This window comes from Staurois parvus, unplaced genomic scaffold (assembly GCF_062004578.1).
Source record: "Staurois parvus isolate SC_StPar_1 unplaced genomic scaffold, SC_StPar_1.0 ptg001032l, whole genome shotgun sequence".
In the NCBI taxonomy this organism is placed as follows: Eukaryota; Metazoa; Chordata; class Amphibia; order Anura; family Ranidae; genus Staurois; species Staurois parvus.
Window position 1 is genome coordinate 2,312,501 of NW_028318828.1, and position 19,234 is coordinate 2,331,734.

Here is a 19,234-nt window from a genome sequence, read left to right on the forward strand (position 1 = left end):
AAGTTTGGACACCCTTGCTTTAAAGGGTAAAAAAAAAAAAAAAGACACAATGCAAAATAATTCACACTATTGCAGGTGCAGGGCAGCATGCAAATAGCAATTCTTAATGTCGCCCCCACACATCTGAAAATGTGGCACGATTTCAGGTGCGTGAAACCAGTTTTAAAAAAGGGTCAGGAACTATTTCTCTGTGGGAATTGCAGGTACAGCAGCACATTCCCATGCAAATGTGGCACACAGGAAATGTGTGAATCTAGGCTTAAACAGAAAGATATCTTTGTATGCAAATCATATAAGAAATAGATATTTCAAACTGTGAAGTATTTACTTCCAGATACGTCATAGGGCTTTTACATTTGGACAGACCTTAGGACGCATTGACCTCAATGTGCAATATCCACTGGAACTGGTTTCTCCATCACGAGGTACTTCAGAATTAAGCACTCCATAAAAAAGTGCAGTTTGGTTATTCCTCCCAAGTTTCAGGAAAGCCTGGCTTCTCCCACAAATTTCCATGTCAGATGACACCATCCATTTCTGCAAATCTTCAGGGCTTCTAAAATCCCACACCACAGTTGTCTGTTCCACAAGGCTCTGCTTTAGAGGTTTTCCACCTGGACCTCTAACATGGTCTTTCATCTCTTTAAACAAAAGATCAAAATTTCTCTTTAGACTTTCAGCTATATTTTTCAGGCTAAATTCTGTTTTTTTCCAAAAAGGTATAGGATCAGGAGTAGTGCCAGGCCTCTTGTAACTTCTAGCATGTGAAATTTGGATAGGATTGTGAAAAGAAGAATACAACAAAGGACAAAATGCCGCAGTTTGTCGATATAGATGAGAATAATTGAACCTCCACATTACTTTGCGTGTTAAGGTCATTTGGCTACAAGTGAGTTGTATGTAGAATAAGTAACCGCTGAAAATTAACATCACAATTCACCACCTTCACGTGTACAGTCCTATGTTGAGGATTCTTGGAAACCTATCCCTACAGAGGAAAAAATAAATAAAAAAGATCAGTAATCAAGGTATGCATTTTACCAAAACATATATTATTTACAGGTGCATGGAAGCTAAAAACTCTCTGCAAAATCGCTTAATACAGAGATAAAATACATATACGGCAGCCTATTTATTTGCAACAAAAGTTGTGTATTTCTGCACATCCAGTCCTGAGATATACAGTTCTGCCACATGGCACAGATTTAACACAGTCCTGCTTACAGAGTGCAGTCCTACTTAACAGGAAAGAGATCCTAATATTTAGATGCTGTAGCTTCAATTTCACTTACAGGTCTTCTCCCCTTCCCAACCTGAGAGTGGACAGTAAAAGTAGAAGCAGCACACTGATGAGCTCACCTTTCAGCTCTATCCTATCAGCATGCTCCTTTCACTGCAACACCCCTGATTGGCTTCTTATGTTGCTTCTCCCATTCACTTGAGGCCTACTGTTCGAGGACTGCAAGAGGCGGATAACAAGTCAGAATTAGGTATTAACACTACCTGCATTTAAAAAAATGCAATCATTACTATTGATTATGTGTGTCTTTTACAAATGCCTGGAATTTGGTTTTAATATGTATAATATTTTTGCTCTAACTGTAGCCAGACCGAAAATTTTTAAGAAAAACAATATTTTTTTAATTTCGGTTATAAAAAATACACAGTAAACTCAAAGTTAGTTATAAATTTAGGCCAAAATGTATTCTGCTACATGTTTTTGGTAAACAAAATCCCAATAAGTGTATATTGATTGCTTTGTGTGAAAGTTATAGCATATACAAACTATGGTATAGATACTGCAATTTACGCCTTTTTTTTTTTGGTATACAGCACTGCACTAGTTTAACTGCAAATTGTACGGTCATGCGATACAGTATATAAATGAAATGTATGTCATTTTTTTCACACAAATTGAGCTTTCTTTTGGTGGTATTTGATCACCTGTGCGCTTTTTATTTTTGGCGCTATAAACAAAAATATGAAAAAAATATATATATATTTTCTCATTTCGGTCTTAAAAAATATCCAAAAAAAATAAAATTTCTTCATAAATTTAGGCCAAAATGTATTCTGCTACATGTTTTTGCTTAAAAAAATCCCAATATGTGTATATTTATTGCTTCGTGATAAAGTTATAACATCTACAAACTATAGTATAGATAATGGAATTTACACAGCTTTTACTTTGACTGCCCATCACATTTATTGAGGTGCTAAAATGCCAGGATAGAACAACCCCAAATGATCCCTTTTTGGAAATTAGACACCCTAAGCTATCTGCTGAGAGGCATATTGAGTCCATGGAAGATTTATTTTTTTCCACAAGTTTCTGGAAAATGACAAAACTTTTTTTTTCTTTTTTTACACAAAGTTGTCATTTAAAGGATATATTGCTCACACAAGCCATGGGTATAAGTGGAATTACACCCCAAAATACATTCTGCTACTTCTACCGAGTATGGAGGTACCACATGTGAGACTTTTTGGGAGCCTAGCCACATACAGGAGCCTGAAATGCAATGACCACTTCGAAAGCTTGAAGGTGCGTAACTTCCTCATTTCACTTCCTCACTACCTATCACAGTTTCGAAGGCTCTGAAATGCCAGGATAGCACCAAACCACCCCAAATGACCCCTTTTTGGAACGTAAACACCCCAAGGAATTTAAAGAGAGGAATGGTATTTTGAAGATCTAATTTTTTCTCACAAGTTATTGAAATATAAAAAAAGAAAAGTAAAAATAGGTTTTGTTTTTTTTTCTTCAATTTTCAAAAACTTGTGGCAACAAACGAGATCTGCAAAATACTCAGCATACTTCTGATCAAATTCCTTGGGTTGTCTACTTTCCAAAAAGGGGTCTTTTTGGGGGGTTTGGTGCTATCCTGGCATTTCAGGGCCCCAAAACTGTGACAGGTAGTCAGGAAATGTAATGAGGAAATAAAGCCCTTTAAAAGCCTGATGGTGCTTATTGGATTTTGGGATCCTGTACTTGGCTAGACTGCCAAAACGTCTCTCACATGTGGTACCCCCGTACTTGGGAGAAGTAGCAGAATGTATTTTGGGGAGTTATTCCACTTATACCCATGGCATGTGTGACCAATAAGTTATTTAAGTGACAATTTTGTTTATTTTTTTACCACAAGTTTTTGGAAAATGACAAATTCTTCTATTGATTCAACCTGCCTCTCAGCAAATAGTTTGGGACGTCTACTTTCCAAAAAGTGGTCGTTTTGGGGGGTGAGAGCATTTTATGCCCAGCATTAGAAATTTATGCCACACCACACTTACTCTTCTAACCACCTGAAGACCAAGCCGTTTCTGACACTTTTTGTTCACATGAAAAAAAAAATCAGTATTTTTTGCTAGGAAATGAATTTAAACCCCAAACATTTTATATTTTTTTAAAGCAAACACCCTAGTGAATAAAATGGTGGGCGCTGCAATTTTTTATGTCACATAGTACTCGCGCAGCGATTTTTCAAACGCAATTTAAAAAAATACACATTAACTTTTAATGCACAAAAACACAAAAAACATTGGCCAATTATTTGGTAAAATATAAAAGATGATGGTATGCCGATTAAATAGATACCAAACATGACATGCTTTAAAACTGCGCATGCCCCGTGCAATGGCGACAACCTGCATATGTTTTTAATATCATAGGCAACGTTTTAAAAGCCTTTACAAGTTACCATTTTAAAGCTACAGAGGAGGTCTAGTGTTAGAATGAATGCCCTCGATCTGACATTCGTGGCAATACCTCACATGCATGGTGCAACCGCTGTTTCCATACTGGCACAAGGTGAACGCTCACGAACCGAGATGCGCGTGTGCACGGGGGTACTTTTTTTTTTCTAAGTTATGATTTTTTTTTTTATTTATTTTTACACTGTCCCCTTGAATTTTTTTTTTTATCACTTATAATGCTATCACAGGAAATGAAAATATCCCCTATAAAACTTCAATGGGTATTGTCATATATTTTTTTTTTTTTGAGAAATCTGGGGTCTATCAGACTCTAGATATCTCCTCTGCACTTACATTATCTAATCAAACCAAGATCGGTGTGATCAGATGCTTTCCCAATTCACAAATGGTGCTCTTTATATCTTGTGAAACTGAAATTACGAAATGCTCGTAGCTTCTGATTTCTTAGGCTATAGAGATAATTGGCACCATTCTGGTCTCCAATCAGCTGGCAGAAACACCGGCTGCATTCTCCGGTTGCCCGATGGCACGGGACTGCCGAGAAGGCCGTGGGGGAGGGGGCATCATCTCCCACTGCTTGTAAAAGCAATCCTGCAGCTAATTAGCCACTAGGATTGCTTTTACATGAAAGCCGATTGCCGGCTGAAAAAAACTATACCAGGATGATGCCTGCAGCTGTAGGCATCATCCTGGTAGAACCAAAGTCCAATGATGTACCAGTACCTCGGTTTATGAATTTAATTCGTTCTGCAGGACATTTCACATAGCGAAACATTTGTAAATCGAAACAGTTTTCCCATAGGAATGCATTGAATATCAATTAATCCGTTCCGAAGGTCTGAAAAACAGTAAACGCTACTAAAATACAGCATGAGTTATTTTATTAACCCATGTGGTATTTTATGGTGACAACCATGTGTTAACGTTTCAGCTGTCAGCGGGATGACAGCTGAATGTAAAAGAATTACTGGCAATTAAAACAATTTTTTTTTAATTGCCGGCAATTCACTCAGCTGTCAGGTGCCAGCTTTTAACCACTAGCCTACAGGGCACTTATACCCCCTTCCTGCCCAGGCCAATTTCCAGCACTATCACACTTTGAATGACAATTGCACGATCATGCAACACTGTACCCATATGAAATTTTTATCATTTTTTTTGAGACAGATAGAGCTTTCTTTTTGTGGAAATTAATCACCTCTGGGATTTTTATTTTTTCTTAAACCAAAAACGACTAAAAGTTTTTTTCTTAGTTTTTGTTATACAATTTTGTAAATAAGTGATTTTTCTCCTTCACTGATGTGCGCTAATGAGGCTGCAGTGATGGGCACTGATATGCTGCACTGATGGGCACTGATGAGGAGGCACTGGTAGGTTGCACTGATGGGCATTGACAGGCATCACTGATGGGCACTGAAAGGCAGCACTGATACATGACACTGATAGGCAGCACTGTTAGGCGGCACTGATGTGCACTGATAGGCGACACCGACTGGCACTGACTGGCATTGATGGGTGACATTGAAAGGCAACTCAGATGGGCACTGATATGTGGCATTGATGTGCACTGGTATGCACTGATATGTGGCATTGATGTGGCACTGGCACTGACTGCTGGCACTGATGGACACTGACAGGTGGCACTTCTGGGGCCACACTGATCATCAGGGCACACTGATCATCAGTGCCCTGATGATCAGTGTACATGTCCCCTCCGCGGAAAGCCGATTACCGGCTCTTCTATCCTCTCGAGCTGTCAGCGTGACAGCTCAAGAGGACAGAAATGCCGATAACCGGCATTTCCGTGTTTACATGTGATCAGCTGTGATTGGACACGGCTGATCACATGACCGAGCCGACATCTTTGCTCTGTGATCCGCTGTGTCCGAGGGACACCAGCGATCGCCGCGCTGCGCGCTCCCTCAGCCACGCATGCACGTTGAGAATGGAAGGACGTCATATGACGTCCTATCAGAATGAGAGAACCACCTTGCGCCTGTCATTGTACTATATGGCGGGCGGAAGGTGGTTAAATGTAACTACCATTTTTTTTTTCCTTCACTATATAGTAGTTCAGAAATTCATCTGTCACTTTCCCCCTCCAGCTAAAAGAAAGTTTCTTTTAGTTTATTTCCCCAACTTAAAAGAATCTAAATGTTTCCTTTCAGTTTCTTAAAAGATACAAAGTATCCTTTAGCTCCTGGGAAACTGACAGCTAATGTGAGCTATAGTGAAGACAAAAAATCAGCACTGACATACACTTCGTATTGTGAAAAAAAATTAGTAAACATTTTGTAAGCCGAGGCATTATTTTCATTCGCAAACCAAGGTATTACTGTATATGCCATGTTCTTTTTTTTGTATGCAGCCTGTGGACTGAATGAAAAAAAAAAAAAAAAAAAAGGAGAAGAAATCTCTGTCAGAAAACGTATGTGGTATGCCCACCATTGGAATATACTGCCCTGCATCCACCCACTTCTAATGGTGGGCACACATTAGGTCACACTTTGCCACGTGTAACACAAAATGTCTAAATAGTGGCACGCTTGAATAAAAATTGTCCACATTTAAGTGGTACCCCATATGGAAAAAGGATGACACCAAGTCCCAAACCATCTTGCCACTACTCCCCATGTAGTCTGGGCATCTGGGGGGCTCCACATGGCTATTCTTTCCCTCATAAATCCAAAACTTATAAGTATAGTCTGTTGTCCTCTCACAGGTCTTGGCACGCTTGCTGGGGATAAATTGTTTGAATGCAAGGCGGCCAGAAAAATTAATGAGGGACTCATCAATGCAGATTTCTTGCTGGGGAGTATAGACATCTGCAAATTTTTGGTTAAGGTGATTTGTGAGGGGCTGAAGTTTGTGAAGCCAGTGAAAGTCAGGGTCACCCCGAGGACAACACAGTGTATCGCCGTTAAAATGCATAAAACACATTATACTCCCATACCTATGCCTGGCCATAGCAGCAGAGAACACGGGCATATGATGAATCAGGTCTGTGGACCACTACAACCACAATTCATTATTTTTAGTAATGCCCATGTTGAGGGTCAGGCCCAACAAAAATGTAAATTCGGAAACCGAAGCTTCCATTCGAGTGGTCTAGCAAGGTTTGAATTTGGGTTGGCGGCGATAAATTGTTGTGCATATAAAATGCTTTGATCCACAATCAATGCATACAGTTCTTCCGTGAAAAACGGCTCCAAAAGATGAAGGGGAGTAATTCAATTTGCTATTTCCACCTGAATTCCGGGTTGAACAGTGAATGGGGGAAGTACAGATGCTGCAGAATTTGTGGGCTACCAATCGGGATCTGCAAACACATCCGGAAGGATACTAGGGGCTCTACAGGCCTCTGTGCAAATTCTTGGTGGTTGTGGGACACCGCACCAGCTTGTACTGCACTTATGGGACTCGCCACGTCACCAAGTCATACTGCAGTGCTGGTACTAATATTATACAGGATTTGGCTGGGTGGGTTTTTCTGAGGGTATGGACGTGTCCTAGGCGCCAATCACTAGTAGTGCTCACTTGCTTGCATGTCGGGGAATTTGAATGGTGAGAGCGGCCGTGTCGGCTGGCTGAGGTGGATGCAGTAACGGAAGAATCAGCGACACGAAGTGGAGAAGGATTCTTCCCCAGTTCTCCGCTCGTGGTTATGTCACTCTGTGAACGTCAGACATCCTCACATCAGAGGCTGCATTGCTGGAGGGCGGTTATCTGTCATCTCCATCTTCAAAATTTAAATCTCGTGTGAGTGACATTGCAGTCCATCCTATAACTATAACCTGGATTCATAAGCCCTTTTTCAGCAGTATAACACTATTCTGGCATCCTTTCTTGGGGCTCTTGCTGAGCCTTACCACCCACAGAACCCACAGTGAAAGGAGGCGAGAGGTGCTGCATCCCAGAGGGGAGTCCATACCAGGGTAGAGGTGTCCATAAGAGGATCCAGCTTGCTCACTGAGATATAATTATTCTCAAATGCATGATGGAATTATGCATCTGGTGAGTGCATAATTCTATTATTTTTTTCACCAGAAGACACACAGAGGATCACTTTTGTCTGAAGCCTCACGTTTATACAGTTGTGTTCAAAATAATAGTGTGTTGAAAAAAGTGAATAAAGCTCAAAATCCTTCTAATAGCTTTTATTTCCATACACACAAATGCATTGGAAACACTACACATTCTGTTCCAAATCAAAACATGAAGAAAAATATATCAAATTTGTGTTGTTCCTCTAAAAAAATTTAAGAAAAGTGAATATTAGACTGTTCAAAAAAATAGTGTTTGTATTCTTTACAAACTCAAACATTCACTATATAAACTGAAAAATGTTTGAAGATTTTGCTTTCCTTTGAATCACTTAATGAATATTTTGTTGAATAAGCACTGTTTCTGAGAACTGCTGTACATCTGTGTTGCATGGAGTCAACCAACTTCTTGCACCTGTGAACAGGTATTCCAGCCCAGGATGATTGGACTACATTCCACAGTTCTTCTCCGTTTCTTGGTTTTGCCACAGAAACTGCATTTTTGATGTCACCCCACAAGTTTTCTATTGGATTAAGATCCGGGGATTGGGCTGGCCACTCCATAACGTCAATCTTGTTGGTCTGCAACCAAGATGTTGCATGTTTACTGGTGTGTTTGGGGTCGTTGTCTTGTTGGAACACCCATTTCAAGGGCATTTCCTCTTCAGCGTAAGGCAGCATGACCTCTTCAAGTATTCCGATGTATTCAAACTGATCCATGATCCCTGGTATGCGATAAATAGGCCCAACACCGTAGTATGAGAAACATCCCCATATCATGATGCTTGCGCAACCATGCTTCACTGTGGCTTGAATTCAGTGTTTGGGGGTCGTCTGTCAAACTGTCTCCGGCCACTAGACCCAAAAAGAATAATCTTACTTTCATCAGTCCACAAAATGTTGCGCCATTTCTCTTTAGGCCAGTCAATGTGCTCTTTGGCAAATTGTAACCTCTTCAGCACATGTCTTTTTTTCAACAGTGGGACTCTGCGGGGGCTTCTTGCAGATAGCTTGGCGTCACATAGGTGTCTTCTAATTGTAACAGTACTCACAGAATCAGCAGCATGCATGTCATGACTGTTGGGTCTGTTGGATTTCTATTACTCTACTGCACCTTCTAGTAAATTATTTGTCATGCAGAAATATAATTTCTACCAAAAACAGTGATTGATCAGGTTAGTGATGTCTGACTGCTATTATTTTGAACAAAACTGTATATACAGACTTTAGCACTTCTAAGCACCATTGTCACTTTATTGGATGTACATTTACACCTTTATCACTTTATCTTTTTACCTGTGCTGAATAACGTGTATTTGAGCTGGTGTCACTTTATTATTGTTGATAGATTTGTCATTTATACTGGCACCACCTGCACTTTATATATCATCAAGATTCTTTTGAATAACTGCATTATTGATTGCATTATATTTAATATGTTATTTTAGCGCTGCACCTCATTATATCAGTTGAATTCAGAGGGTTATTGGTACCTTTCGGTGTTACAGCAGCTCACCCTTAGCACTCACTTTTATGCCTCTTTAGCCTAGGATTTATACAGCACCAACAGTTTTCTCAGAGCTTTACAATATAATGGAAAACAATACAGTAACAATACAGCTCAATACAAGAAGGTTAGGAGGGCCCTGCCCCTTGGAGCTTACAATCTAAGAGGTATGTGAAAAACCAGGATGTACTAGGCCACTAGTACCCGCCAGTTCACCAAAAGGTAGCGTGGCTCTCGTACTGGCACTCTGCTGCATATGAGAGTCATCAAAATTTACCGACAAGTACTAACAGAGTATCAGGCCTGATTCTCCGAACACTACAGTTTTGTATGCAATGTATCAAGTGACAGTGACCTACTGACACTGCACTTGCTTGGGCAGAAGGGGGGGTAAGCGTAGGGGCTAAACACAGGTGCTGGCAGGTGTCAGGGCTGATCCCGCTAACGCTGCATTTTTGGGGGCGCTATACGAATGTGAACGCTGGTATAGTGCTGATCTGATCAAATATATTGATCTGTTCAGACACTATACTAGCAATGGAGGTTTATTGTGTATAAGTGTCTTCCTAACAATCAAGGGGTTAAATGTGATGACTGGTGTACCAAAGGGCAATCTGACGCTATCTGGAAGGGGAGTGAAAATCACGGGAGAGCGAATCACATATATATGCGATTTTGCGCACCTGTGCCGCCCTGTAGCAGTATTTATGCTATAGGGCGGTCAGGAAGCGGTTACATAAGCGGTTTGTGTTATGGAGCTGCGTCACTTTAACTGACAATTGTGCAGTCATGCAACGCTGTACCAAAATTCAAAATTAAATTTACAGCCTTTTTCCCCATAAATTGGGCTTTCTTTTGGTGGTATTTGATCGCCTGTGTGTTTTTTATGTTTTGCGCTATATAAAAAAAAAAAAAAAAAGACAAATTGTTAGAAAAAAAGAAACAATATTTTGGACTTTTTGCTATAAAACATGTCCAGTAAAAAAATGCAAAAATCAAATTTAGTCATAAATTTCAGCCAAAATGTATTCTGCAACATGTCTTTGCTAAAAAAAAAAATCCCAATACGTGTAAATTAATTGGTTTACGTGAAAGTTATAGCGTTTACAAATGGCGGCATGGATACTGGATTTTTTTTTGTACACTAATAATAGCAGTGATCAGCGACTTATGGCGGTGATAAGCGACTTATGGCGGGACTGCGGCGGACATTTTGACACTGGGGGGAGCTGACATCCCCAGTGACACCAATACAGTGATCAGTGCAAAAAAAATAAAAAATAAAAAATTACTGACACTGTACTAATGGCACTGGGGAGGAAGGGGTTAACATTTTTTGTCAAAGGGTTAACTGTGTGAGGGGAGTGTTTTACTAGTGGGCAGGGGGGAGTGTACTTCACAGGAACACGCCATCCCGGAAAGCCAAGCTCTGCCCTCCGGAACAGTGTGCTGGAAACTGACAGGGAGCAGAGCTGCATTAAAAACAATGCAGCTGTGCTCCGTGTCAGTGTTTGCCGGCAATCGCGGCCGCGATCGGTGCCGCGGGCAGAGTGGGCGCGCGCCTCCTACCATGTAAACAGGATGACGTTTATAAATGTGATCCTGCCTACAGGGGCTGCTTTGCCGCAGTAAATGTACTGTGGGTGGTCCCCTAGTGGTTAAGCTAGTTTCTTTAAAAAATATTCAATTTTATTAGGGGAGTGAAGGGTAGCAAGTTAGTGCAAAACACTATGTACGCTCCTAGAGCTATGGGAGGAATAGGGTTACCTGACTTTCAGAAAAACTATATTGCAGCTCAACTCACTCAGCTTAGCTAAATTCACCATACACGCTATAATTGGGTACCTCTAGAAAGCCCAGGCCTGTTCCACTGTGCCAACAGACATGGTCTTATGGCTCCCTTCAAAACACAGAAGAGCCATTGTGTGTCCTATGCTTTCCCATTCCATAGCTCTATGAAACTTGACATGCAGAAGTTGTTCTCTTAGTTGCCCCCACACACCTGTGGCTCCTCTCTTCAACAAACCATTATTTCTGCCAGGTATGACCCCAGCTCAGTGCCACTGGTGGACAAATAAGGGCCTTTATAGTTTAGGACAATTTATAGATCATAAGGGGATACATTCTTTCTCATACTAACTTACAGAAAATGCAGATGCCCCCCTTGGAGAGTTTTGGCTTAAAACAAATTCACCATTTTCTTAGTACTCTACAATAGAAGAGTCTTGACATTAAGTTCTCTCATGATGGGATATATCTACATTCTGTATAAATACTTTGTCTCCCTGTCATTGAAACTTCCCTACCAAATTGCAAGGGACTGGGATTTGGACATATCTGCTGATGTGACGGAATCGTGAACATGGTCTATGCGGGTACATAAGGGCATAATGAATGTGGCACTGATTGAAGCAAGATACAAGGTGCTCACCAGATGGTACTTGGTATCCAAGCGTCTTTTTAAAATGTATCCGGGTTAGTCTCCCGCATGCTTTAGAGGATGTGGCCAAATAGGCTCTGCAATACATGTATGGTGGTCCTGTCCCAATGTCTGATTATTTTTGATACGGGTGCATTAATTTACTCGGTTACCAAGATGAAAGACGCTCGGACCACGTTACTCAATGAATATGTGGACAATGTTCTGAGACCCACACAGACCCTGATAGATTTCATGTTTCTAGCCACCAAGATAAACATTGCTAGTGCTTGGAGAAGTACTGTGATTGATTTGGCCTTATTGAAACAAACTAACCTGGATTATGTTAAATGAAACTAGTCAGTGTTCTATGGAATAAACAACCTGTTTGAAAAAGTATGGAATCTCTGGTTATCCTACCTGCAGGTACCAGACACTTAAGATAGTCATCGCATAGATGGCAATGCAGACTTCTCAGATGGATGTGTACCTCCTTTACTACTCTCCTTTCCCTTTTTCTTCTTTTCTCCCTTCTTAGCTTCTTCTCTCTGCGTTTTTTCTGTGAATATTTTTTGGTCCATATTACTGACCTCTACTCAGGGTTTAAGGATATAGTCTAGACCAGGCCTTGAAACTGCCACTTGCCTGCTCGCATTTGGCGAAAGGAAATAATGTGGGGTCTAGTGTGTGCTGACACTCTGCACAAGACAGGAGACAGAGAGCGGCACGCTGGGCTGTATATTATTCCACAGGAAGGAACGGGCGAGTCCATGAGCTCCACTGACTCTCTGACCAATTCTAGAGCAGTGGGTGGGCTCCACTCCAGTGTACGGGGACAAGATGGGTGTGACTTGGCATGCAGTGGTCACTCTGATCTGGAGAATTGGACGCCGGGACTCTGACATTTCACCCCGCATGGCACTGCTGTTCCTGGAGCTGAAGAAGGGATGAGGAGCCCAGGTACTCAGGGAGAGGACGGAGGACACGCCACTCAGATGGATGACAGCCACTGACAACACAAGTAAGAACCTCTCCAGGGCCCCGAACTGTGGATCTTTGTGCCAGGACACACCATCATTGTGTGGGGACTCAGCATTTGTTTCAGTGGTTGAATTGTACCCTATCATCGGTATCAATAAAAGGGACAATGCCCCATGCATGGTGTCAATGGGAGGAATGGTGCCCCATCATTGGTATAAGTGGGAGGAATGATGCCACGTCATTGGTGTCAGTGAAAGGAATGAGGCCACGTCATTGGCGGCAGTGGGAGAAATCGGGTTCCACTGTTGGTGTCAGTGGGAGGAATATCCATCTTTGGTGTCAGTGAAAGGAATAGTGCCTCAGCTTTGGTATCACTAGGAGAATTAGTGCCTCAGCGTTGGTGTCCCTATTGATGTAAAGCACATATTTTCCATTTATGTTTACATTGTTGTTGTTACTCTTTATTTTTGTAACTTCTGAAAAAAACATTTAATAGTATAATTTAACCACTTTCCCACCTCCTATAGCAGAAGTCCTGCTACAGGGCAGCAGGAGTGTGCAAAATAACATATATATACGTGATTTAGCATTCCCGGGTAGGGGGCATGCACAGGCCACACACGCGCTCTACCTGTGGCACCAGTCGCTTTTAATCACCGGGTCCCGGCCGCTGATTACTTGCCGGCACACGGCGATTGCCAAGTATGACAGACGATGGAGAGAACTGTATGTAAACCACACAGATCTCTCCCCTGTCAGCATAGCAAAGCCATACAAAGCAGTGTGCTTACAGTGGAAAGCACACACACAGCCCCATAATAAAAACACACACAACACAGTTAACCCTTTGATCACCCCAGATGTTAACCCCTTCCCGCCCAGTGCCATTAGTACAGCGTCAGTGCTTTTTATTAGCAGTTTTTTATATTTTGGACTCTTCAAAAGAAAAATGTAATTTCATAAGCTTTAAGGGGGTGTGGTTGGGGGCCGGGGGTGGGCAACTGGTGGAGAGTAAGGTTTGTGCCTGGCTAGTAGGTCTAGACTCGAAATTTTAAGCCCTAGTCTAAACTACAGGTGTCAAACTGGAGCCCCTCCAGCTGTTGCCAAACTACAAGTTCCATTAGGCTTTGAAAGACAGTTACAAGCATGACTCCCAAAGGCAGAGGCATGATGGGACTTGTAGTTTCGCAACAGCTGGAGTGCCACCAGTTTGAGACCCCCCAGGAGGAAGAGAGAATATTATATCTGACTTGATTGTAGTGTAAATTACCTTCTCTCCCCCTGTTGTTCCTTGAATTCCTCATTTTGAGGTAATATCACTTTGGTCACTCATGTGTGAGACTGCAAGAGGACAATGCGCCTGTATGTTCCGTAGTCAGCAAATAGCCACACTCCCCCTCCTTCCCTGATTGAACATGTATTTCCCTTCAGGAGGAAGAGAAGTTATGCCACCGGGCCTGATTGGGTTCTATTGCATGGAAACGCAGATGCTTGACATTAATGTTTTTTCCCTTACATGCATCAGCAATGCCCACCCCTACCAGCAGGTCTGTACATTGCTGGGGAAGCATACTACAAGGTGGTATCAAAAAGTTTGGAGACTAGTTTTGTAATACCAGGAGATGACAGCACAAGACTGCACACACAGGTGCCAAAAGACATTTTCCTGTGTACATCGAGAGTTGTACAATTCTGACCACATGAGTTACTACGTCTGCCATTTCATTCTGGACAGCAAGTTAGAACAAACTGCACATGTGAAATTCTGCATGAATCTGGGCAACTCACTTCATCTTTGCAATCTTGTCTAAACAGCAACCTTTAAACTGGATCTTCATCTTTGGGGAGAAGGCATTCTCAGGTGTTCAGCTCGTTGAAGGTTTTCTTGATCTCTCGTCATCTTCCAGTGATGTTCTTTCCGAACTTGAATCACACGTGCCAATCAAAATACCTAGAACGCGAATCATTGCAGCATCGCCTTAAACTTGCCAAACGGTTCTGTGACAGACTTTCCCTTTCATGCAGAATTTCACTTTTGCTCTGTTCTAACTAGCTGTCCATGATGAAATATATGTGGTAACGCACGCGATTAGAATAGCACCAGTTGCACAGCTCCCGATGTGCACTGGACAATGTCTTTTGGGACACTAATTTATAAAGGTTGGTACTCCCTGTGACTGTGCATGCAGCCTTGTGCTGCCATCTGTTGGTGTGTTACAAACCTAGTCTCCAAACTATTTGATACCACCTCGGATCAATATAGGCTTAATTTTACCTATTTAAAATAATTTTTATCAGTAGTAAGATGCACTTAGATGCACTTAGATCTTCAAAGGATAAGTTCACCTTTAAACAAATAAAAGAATTTTTTTTTTTGCAGGTAAAGAAAAAAAAAGTGCATTTATTATTATTTAGATTTTTTGGGTTTTTTCTTTTTACTTGGAGCCTGTAAAACATTTCACCCACGTGCCATGCAGGATTCCTGCAGACTTGACAGTGAATCTGTCTACTTGTACCTCATAAAGGCAAGCAGATACATACTGACAGGAAAAATCACTGAGAGCGCTGTAATAGTTCCTTGGGCACTACAAGCTGACAGACACAAAGGCTATCGGTACCTATAGTTTCCCATTCACCGAAATATGTAAATGAATGACTGGCTGTGACTGACAGCAGCGGCAGCCAGTGGCTAACACTGCTGTATCTAAGCCAATGAGGAGGGAGAGTGCCAGAAGAGCACATCGCTGTATCGAGCTCGAGATTGGGGGAACAGGGGGGAGGGGGTTGCTGTACTCAGGCTTCAGCCTTTTAGAGCCACTTTACAGAAAGCCATGTTCTGCAATAAACTACAGTACAGTAGAAGTCGAGAGACCGTTTTTTACATGCATTAATCCACCTGGCTCAGAATACTTTTTTTTACATCTAGTATTGGTAAGAAATGTTCGATTTCACCCATGGTTTGCAGTTTGCTATGGATCACCTATCAAATCACAGCCAGATATGAACCTGCATTAGCTTGTATTAGTGTTTTAGCCACATCCAGTATGTCACAAGTGGTAGTAAACCTCTCAATTGAAAACTGAACAAAGCATTTCCCTCTACAGTGTGTACTAGCTGCAATCAAAAGCACCTAATGTGGTTCCTATCTGCTCAAGTCACTTATGACCAGTTATACTGACACCACACATTGCCAAGGGATGACACCCACCCCCTGAGCACACAGAAGGTGATTGATAGCCTCTGATGTACATGAATCCCCATCAAAGTTTTGCTTAGAGCAGAATTATTTTATTTTCTTGATAAAATTTACAGATAGCTTTGCTCCCTGCTACACCAACATCACTATAGGGTATTGAGAAGAGCTGTCCATATGGAAGAATAACCCCTTTGCCAAACACATTTTCTATGGCAGGTACATTGATGTACTAGTAATATGGGACAACAGGGAGACATTCCTAGCCTTTGTAATGCCAATAACCTGGGACTTAGTTTTACTCACATTATGATCCTACAAATCTGGTGTTCCTGGACCTATAATTAGCACAAGGACAACTCCATTATTACGAAAAACTATTCTAAACCCACTGGAGGGAATTCGTATTTACATTTTGGGTGTTGTCATCATCCCATGTGGAAAAATATATCTAAGGCCAATTGAACAGGCTTAAGAAAAAATCAAGTTACACTTACGGTAACGTCTTTTCCAGTAGTCTTTCAGGACAGCACCTTGAGAGACCTCGGCTCCTCCCCACCTGAGGAAACACCTCCACCCAAAATTAAAAAGCTCTCCACTCCCCTCCGACCTCAGTTCTTAAAATGTACCTCCGGTCACCTGGGGAGACACAACATGAGACAACATGACCATAATAAGACATTCTCGAATAACCAAATATCAACACTGGGTGGGTAATCGGTGCTGTCCTGAAAGACTACTGGAAAAGACGTTACCATAAGTGTAACTTGATTTTTCCCCTTCTGTCTTTCAGGACAGCACCTTGAGAGGATAAGCGAGTACTCACCCCTCGGGCTGGCTAACTGCTTGCAGTACCTTACGTCCAAAGGCCTGCTCCTGCACCGAGACCAGGTCGAGTCTGTAATGTCTTACAAACGTATCGTAGCTGGACCAGGTTGCTGCCCTGCAGATTTGTCCTGGGGAAGCACCTGCCAGCTCAGCCTGGGTAGTTGCTACTGCTCGGGTGGAATGCGCCCTGATTCCTTCCGGGACCTCTAAGCCCTCTGCTTGGTATGCCCCTACAATCGCCAGCTTTAACCATCTGGCCAGTGTCCTCCTAGAAGCTTTCTTGCCCTTCCTAATCCCCGTGAAACAAAAAAATATTCTGTGCTCCTGAACCCTTTCATTTTTTCAAGATACAGCAGCACACACTTTCTAATATCCAACAAATGTAGTCTCTCCTGACTTTCCCCAACCGGGTCAGGAAAAAAAGAGGGTAGCACTATATCCTGATCCCTCTGAAACCTCTGAGCCACCTTCGGAATGAAGGATGGGTCCGTCCTAAACACCACTCTATCTGCAAAAATTTGTACTTAAGGGGCTCTGACTGATAGGGCTTCCAGCTCGCACACCCTCCTTGCTGTGGTAATCGCCACTTAAAAGGCCGTCTTAACTGTAAGGTCTCTTATTGGGCAGGAAACTAAAGGCTTGAATGCTTGGAGTACTTAATCAGTACTCCAAGCATTTTGGCCAAGTCCCACATCAGAAAAGGTCTGGACCTTGGAGGTCTTTGCCTTGTCAGGGCCTTAAAAAATCTCCCTACCAGCGCCTCCCTGGCTAAGGGAGTCTCCAAAAACACACTGAGGGCTGAAACCTGGCCCTTGAGCGTGCTGATAGAAAGTCCCTTATCCGCCCCTGCTTGCAGAAACTCCAGAACTGAGAACACGCTATGGGTCGCTACCGACGCCTCACCGCACCGGGCCGTAAAGCAACCCCAAACCCTGCTATAAATGGCCTGGGTCTCTTCCTTCCTGCTCGCCAGCAATGTAGCTACCAACCTGGTTGAAAGCCCCTTCGCTAAAAGGAGCTGTTGTTCAGAAACCAGGCCGTCAGCCTTAGTCCCTCTATCCTGGGGCATAAGACCTTTCCCTGTGACAGTAAATCCCTTCTTGGCGGTAACTCCCAGGGCGGCCGTGTGGCTAAGCTTGTTAGAGTAGCAAACCATGCTCGTCATGGCCAGAATGGAGCGATCAGGATAAGCGAGGTTCTCTCTGATCTGAACTTACTTAGCACCTGTGGGAGCAAAGGGACCGGGGGGAAAGCGTAGCACAACGGGTAAACCCATCATCTACCGCTTCTGATCCGTCCCCGCGGGTTAGGGAGAAGAACCTTGGATCCCTGTTGTTTTTCCCGAGGCAAAAAGATCCATCTCCGGGGACCCCCATTTCCTTAAGATCGCCTGAAACACTTCCACATTTAGGGCCCATTCCGACTCTCTGAGCAGAGTCCTGCTCAGGAAATCTGCAGTCTGATTCAGTTCCCCCTTCAGGTGAACTGCAGATAGGGAAGCCACGTTTTTTTCTCTGCTGCTAGGGAACCGAGAGCCTTGCTCCTTGTCCCTCCCTGCTTGTTTATATAAGCTACTGCCGTAGCATTGTCCGTCATGACCCGCACGTGCCGGCCCGATACGGTCTTGGAAGGAGCGGAGAGCCTCCCCTACTGCCCTCAACTCCCTCTCTTTCTCTTTCTCCTAGGGACCACTCCCCCTGAACCACTGTGTCTTCTAGGTGGGCTCCCCACCCAAGAGCGCTGGCATCCGTCGTAACCTCCTTGGTTACTGGGAAACACCACAACAGCCCCTGGGTCACGTTGGCCGACCTTCTCCACCAGCACAGAGACCTCTTCACACTGGGGGGAATAAGGACCCGATCCTCTAAGGATTGTACCCGTCTATCCCAGACTCTCAAAACCCACAGTTGGAGAGGGGGCGCAGATGCAAGCCTGCCCACTGCACCGCTGGGATGGAAGCTGTTAACAACCCCAGCACAGACATGGCCTGCCTCATTGTCACAGACCTGCTCCCCTGTAACAATCTGATCCCTCTGTCCAACTTGGCAAGCTTTTCCAGAGTCAAGGAAGTCCTCTGCCTCACGGAATCTAGAACACACCCTAGGTAAATCGCTCTTTGGGAGGGCACGAGACGGGACTTTTCCAGATTCAAGAGCCACCCCAGTTTCTTCAGATGGTCCCTCACAACGGCAATGTTCTGTCGCAGCCGGATCTCTGAGTCTGCGAAGAGCAGCAGGTCGTCCAAGTAGGCTATTACTGCAATCCCTCTTAAACGAATGGGAACCAACGCTTCTATCGGTATCTTGGTAAATACCCTTGGGGAGGCGGATAGCCCGAATCGCAGGGCCCTGAACTGCCAATGACGTACGCCTGTGCAAGGGGGTACTGCCAACCTGAGAAAGCGCTGTGAGGGTTCTGCAATGGGTACATGGAGATACGCGTCCCTTAAATCCATAGAGGCCATGAACGCTCCCGGCGGGAGTAGGGCTCTGATTGAAAAAATAGAGTCCATGCGGAACTTTTTGTACCGCACTGACTTGTTTAGGGGC

The 19,234-nt window shown here is 43.1% G+C and overlaps 1 protein-coding gene across 4 annotated transcripts in view; it reads right to left on the minus strand.

Moving 5' to 3' along the window:
• NDUFAF1 (NADH:ubiquinone oxidoreductase complex assembly factor 1) overlaps positions 1-19,234 on the minus strand; it is a 201,388-nt gene that overhangs the window by 120,162 nt on the left and 61,992 nt on the right. For 3 of the 4 annotated variants that reach the window (XR_016307441.1, XM_089657834.1, XM_089657832.1), the window contains exon 2: positions 367-988. Coding sequence is in view for 3 of the 4 variants with exons in the window: in XM_089657834.1 (XP_089513960.1) it covers positions 367-930 (564 nt within the window). In the remaining variant the exon portion in view is untranslated. Of the gene's footprint in view, positions 1-366; positions 989-1,359; positions 1,460-19,234 lie in introns of all 4 variants that reach the window. The other variant, XM_089657833.1, reaches the window with a different exon arrangement.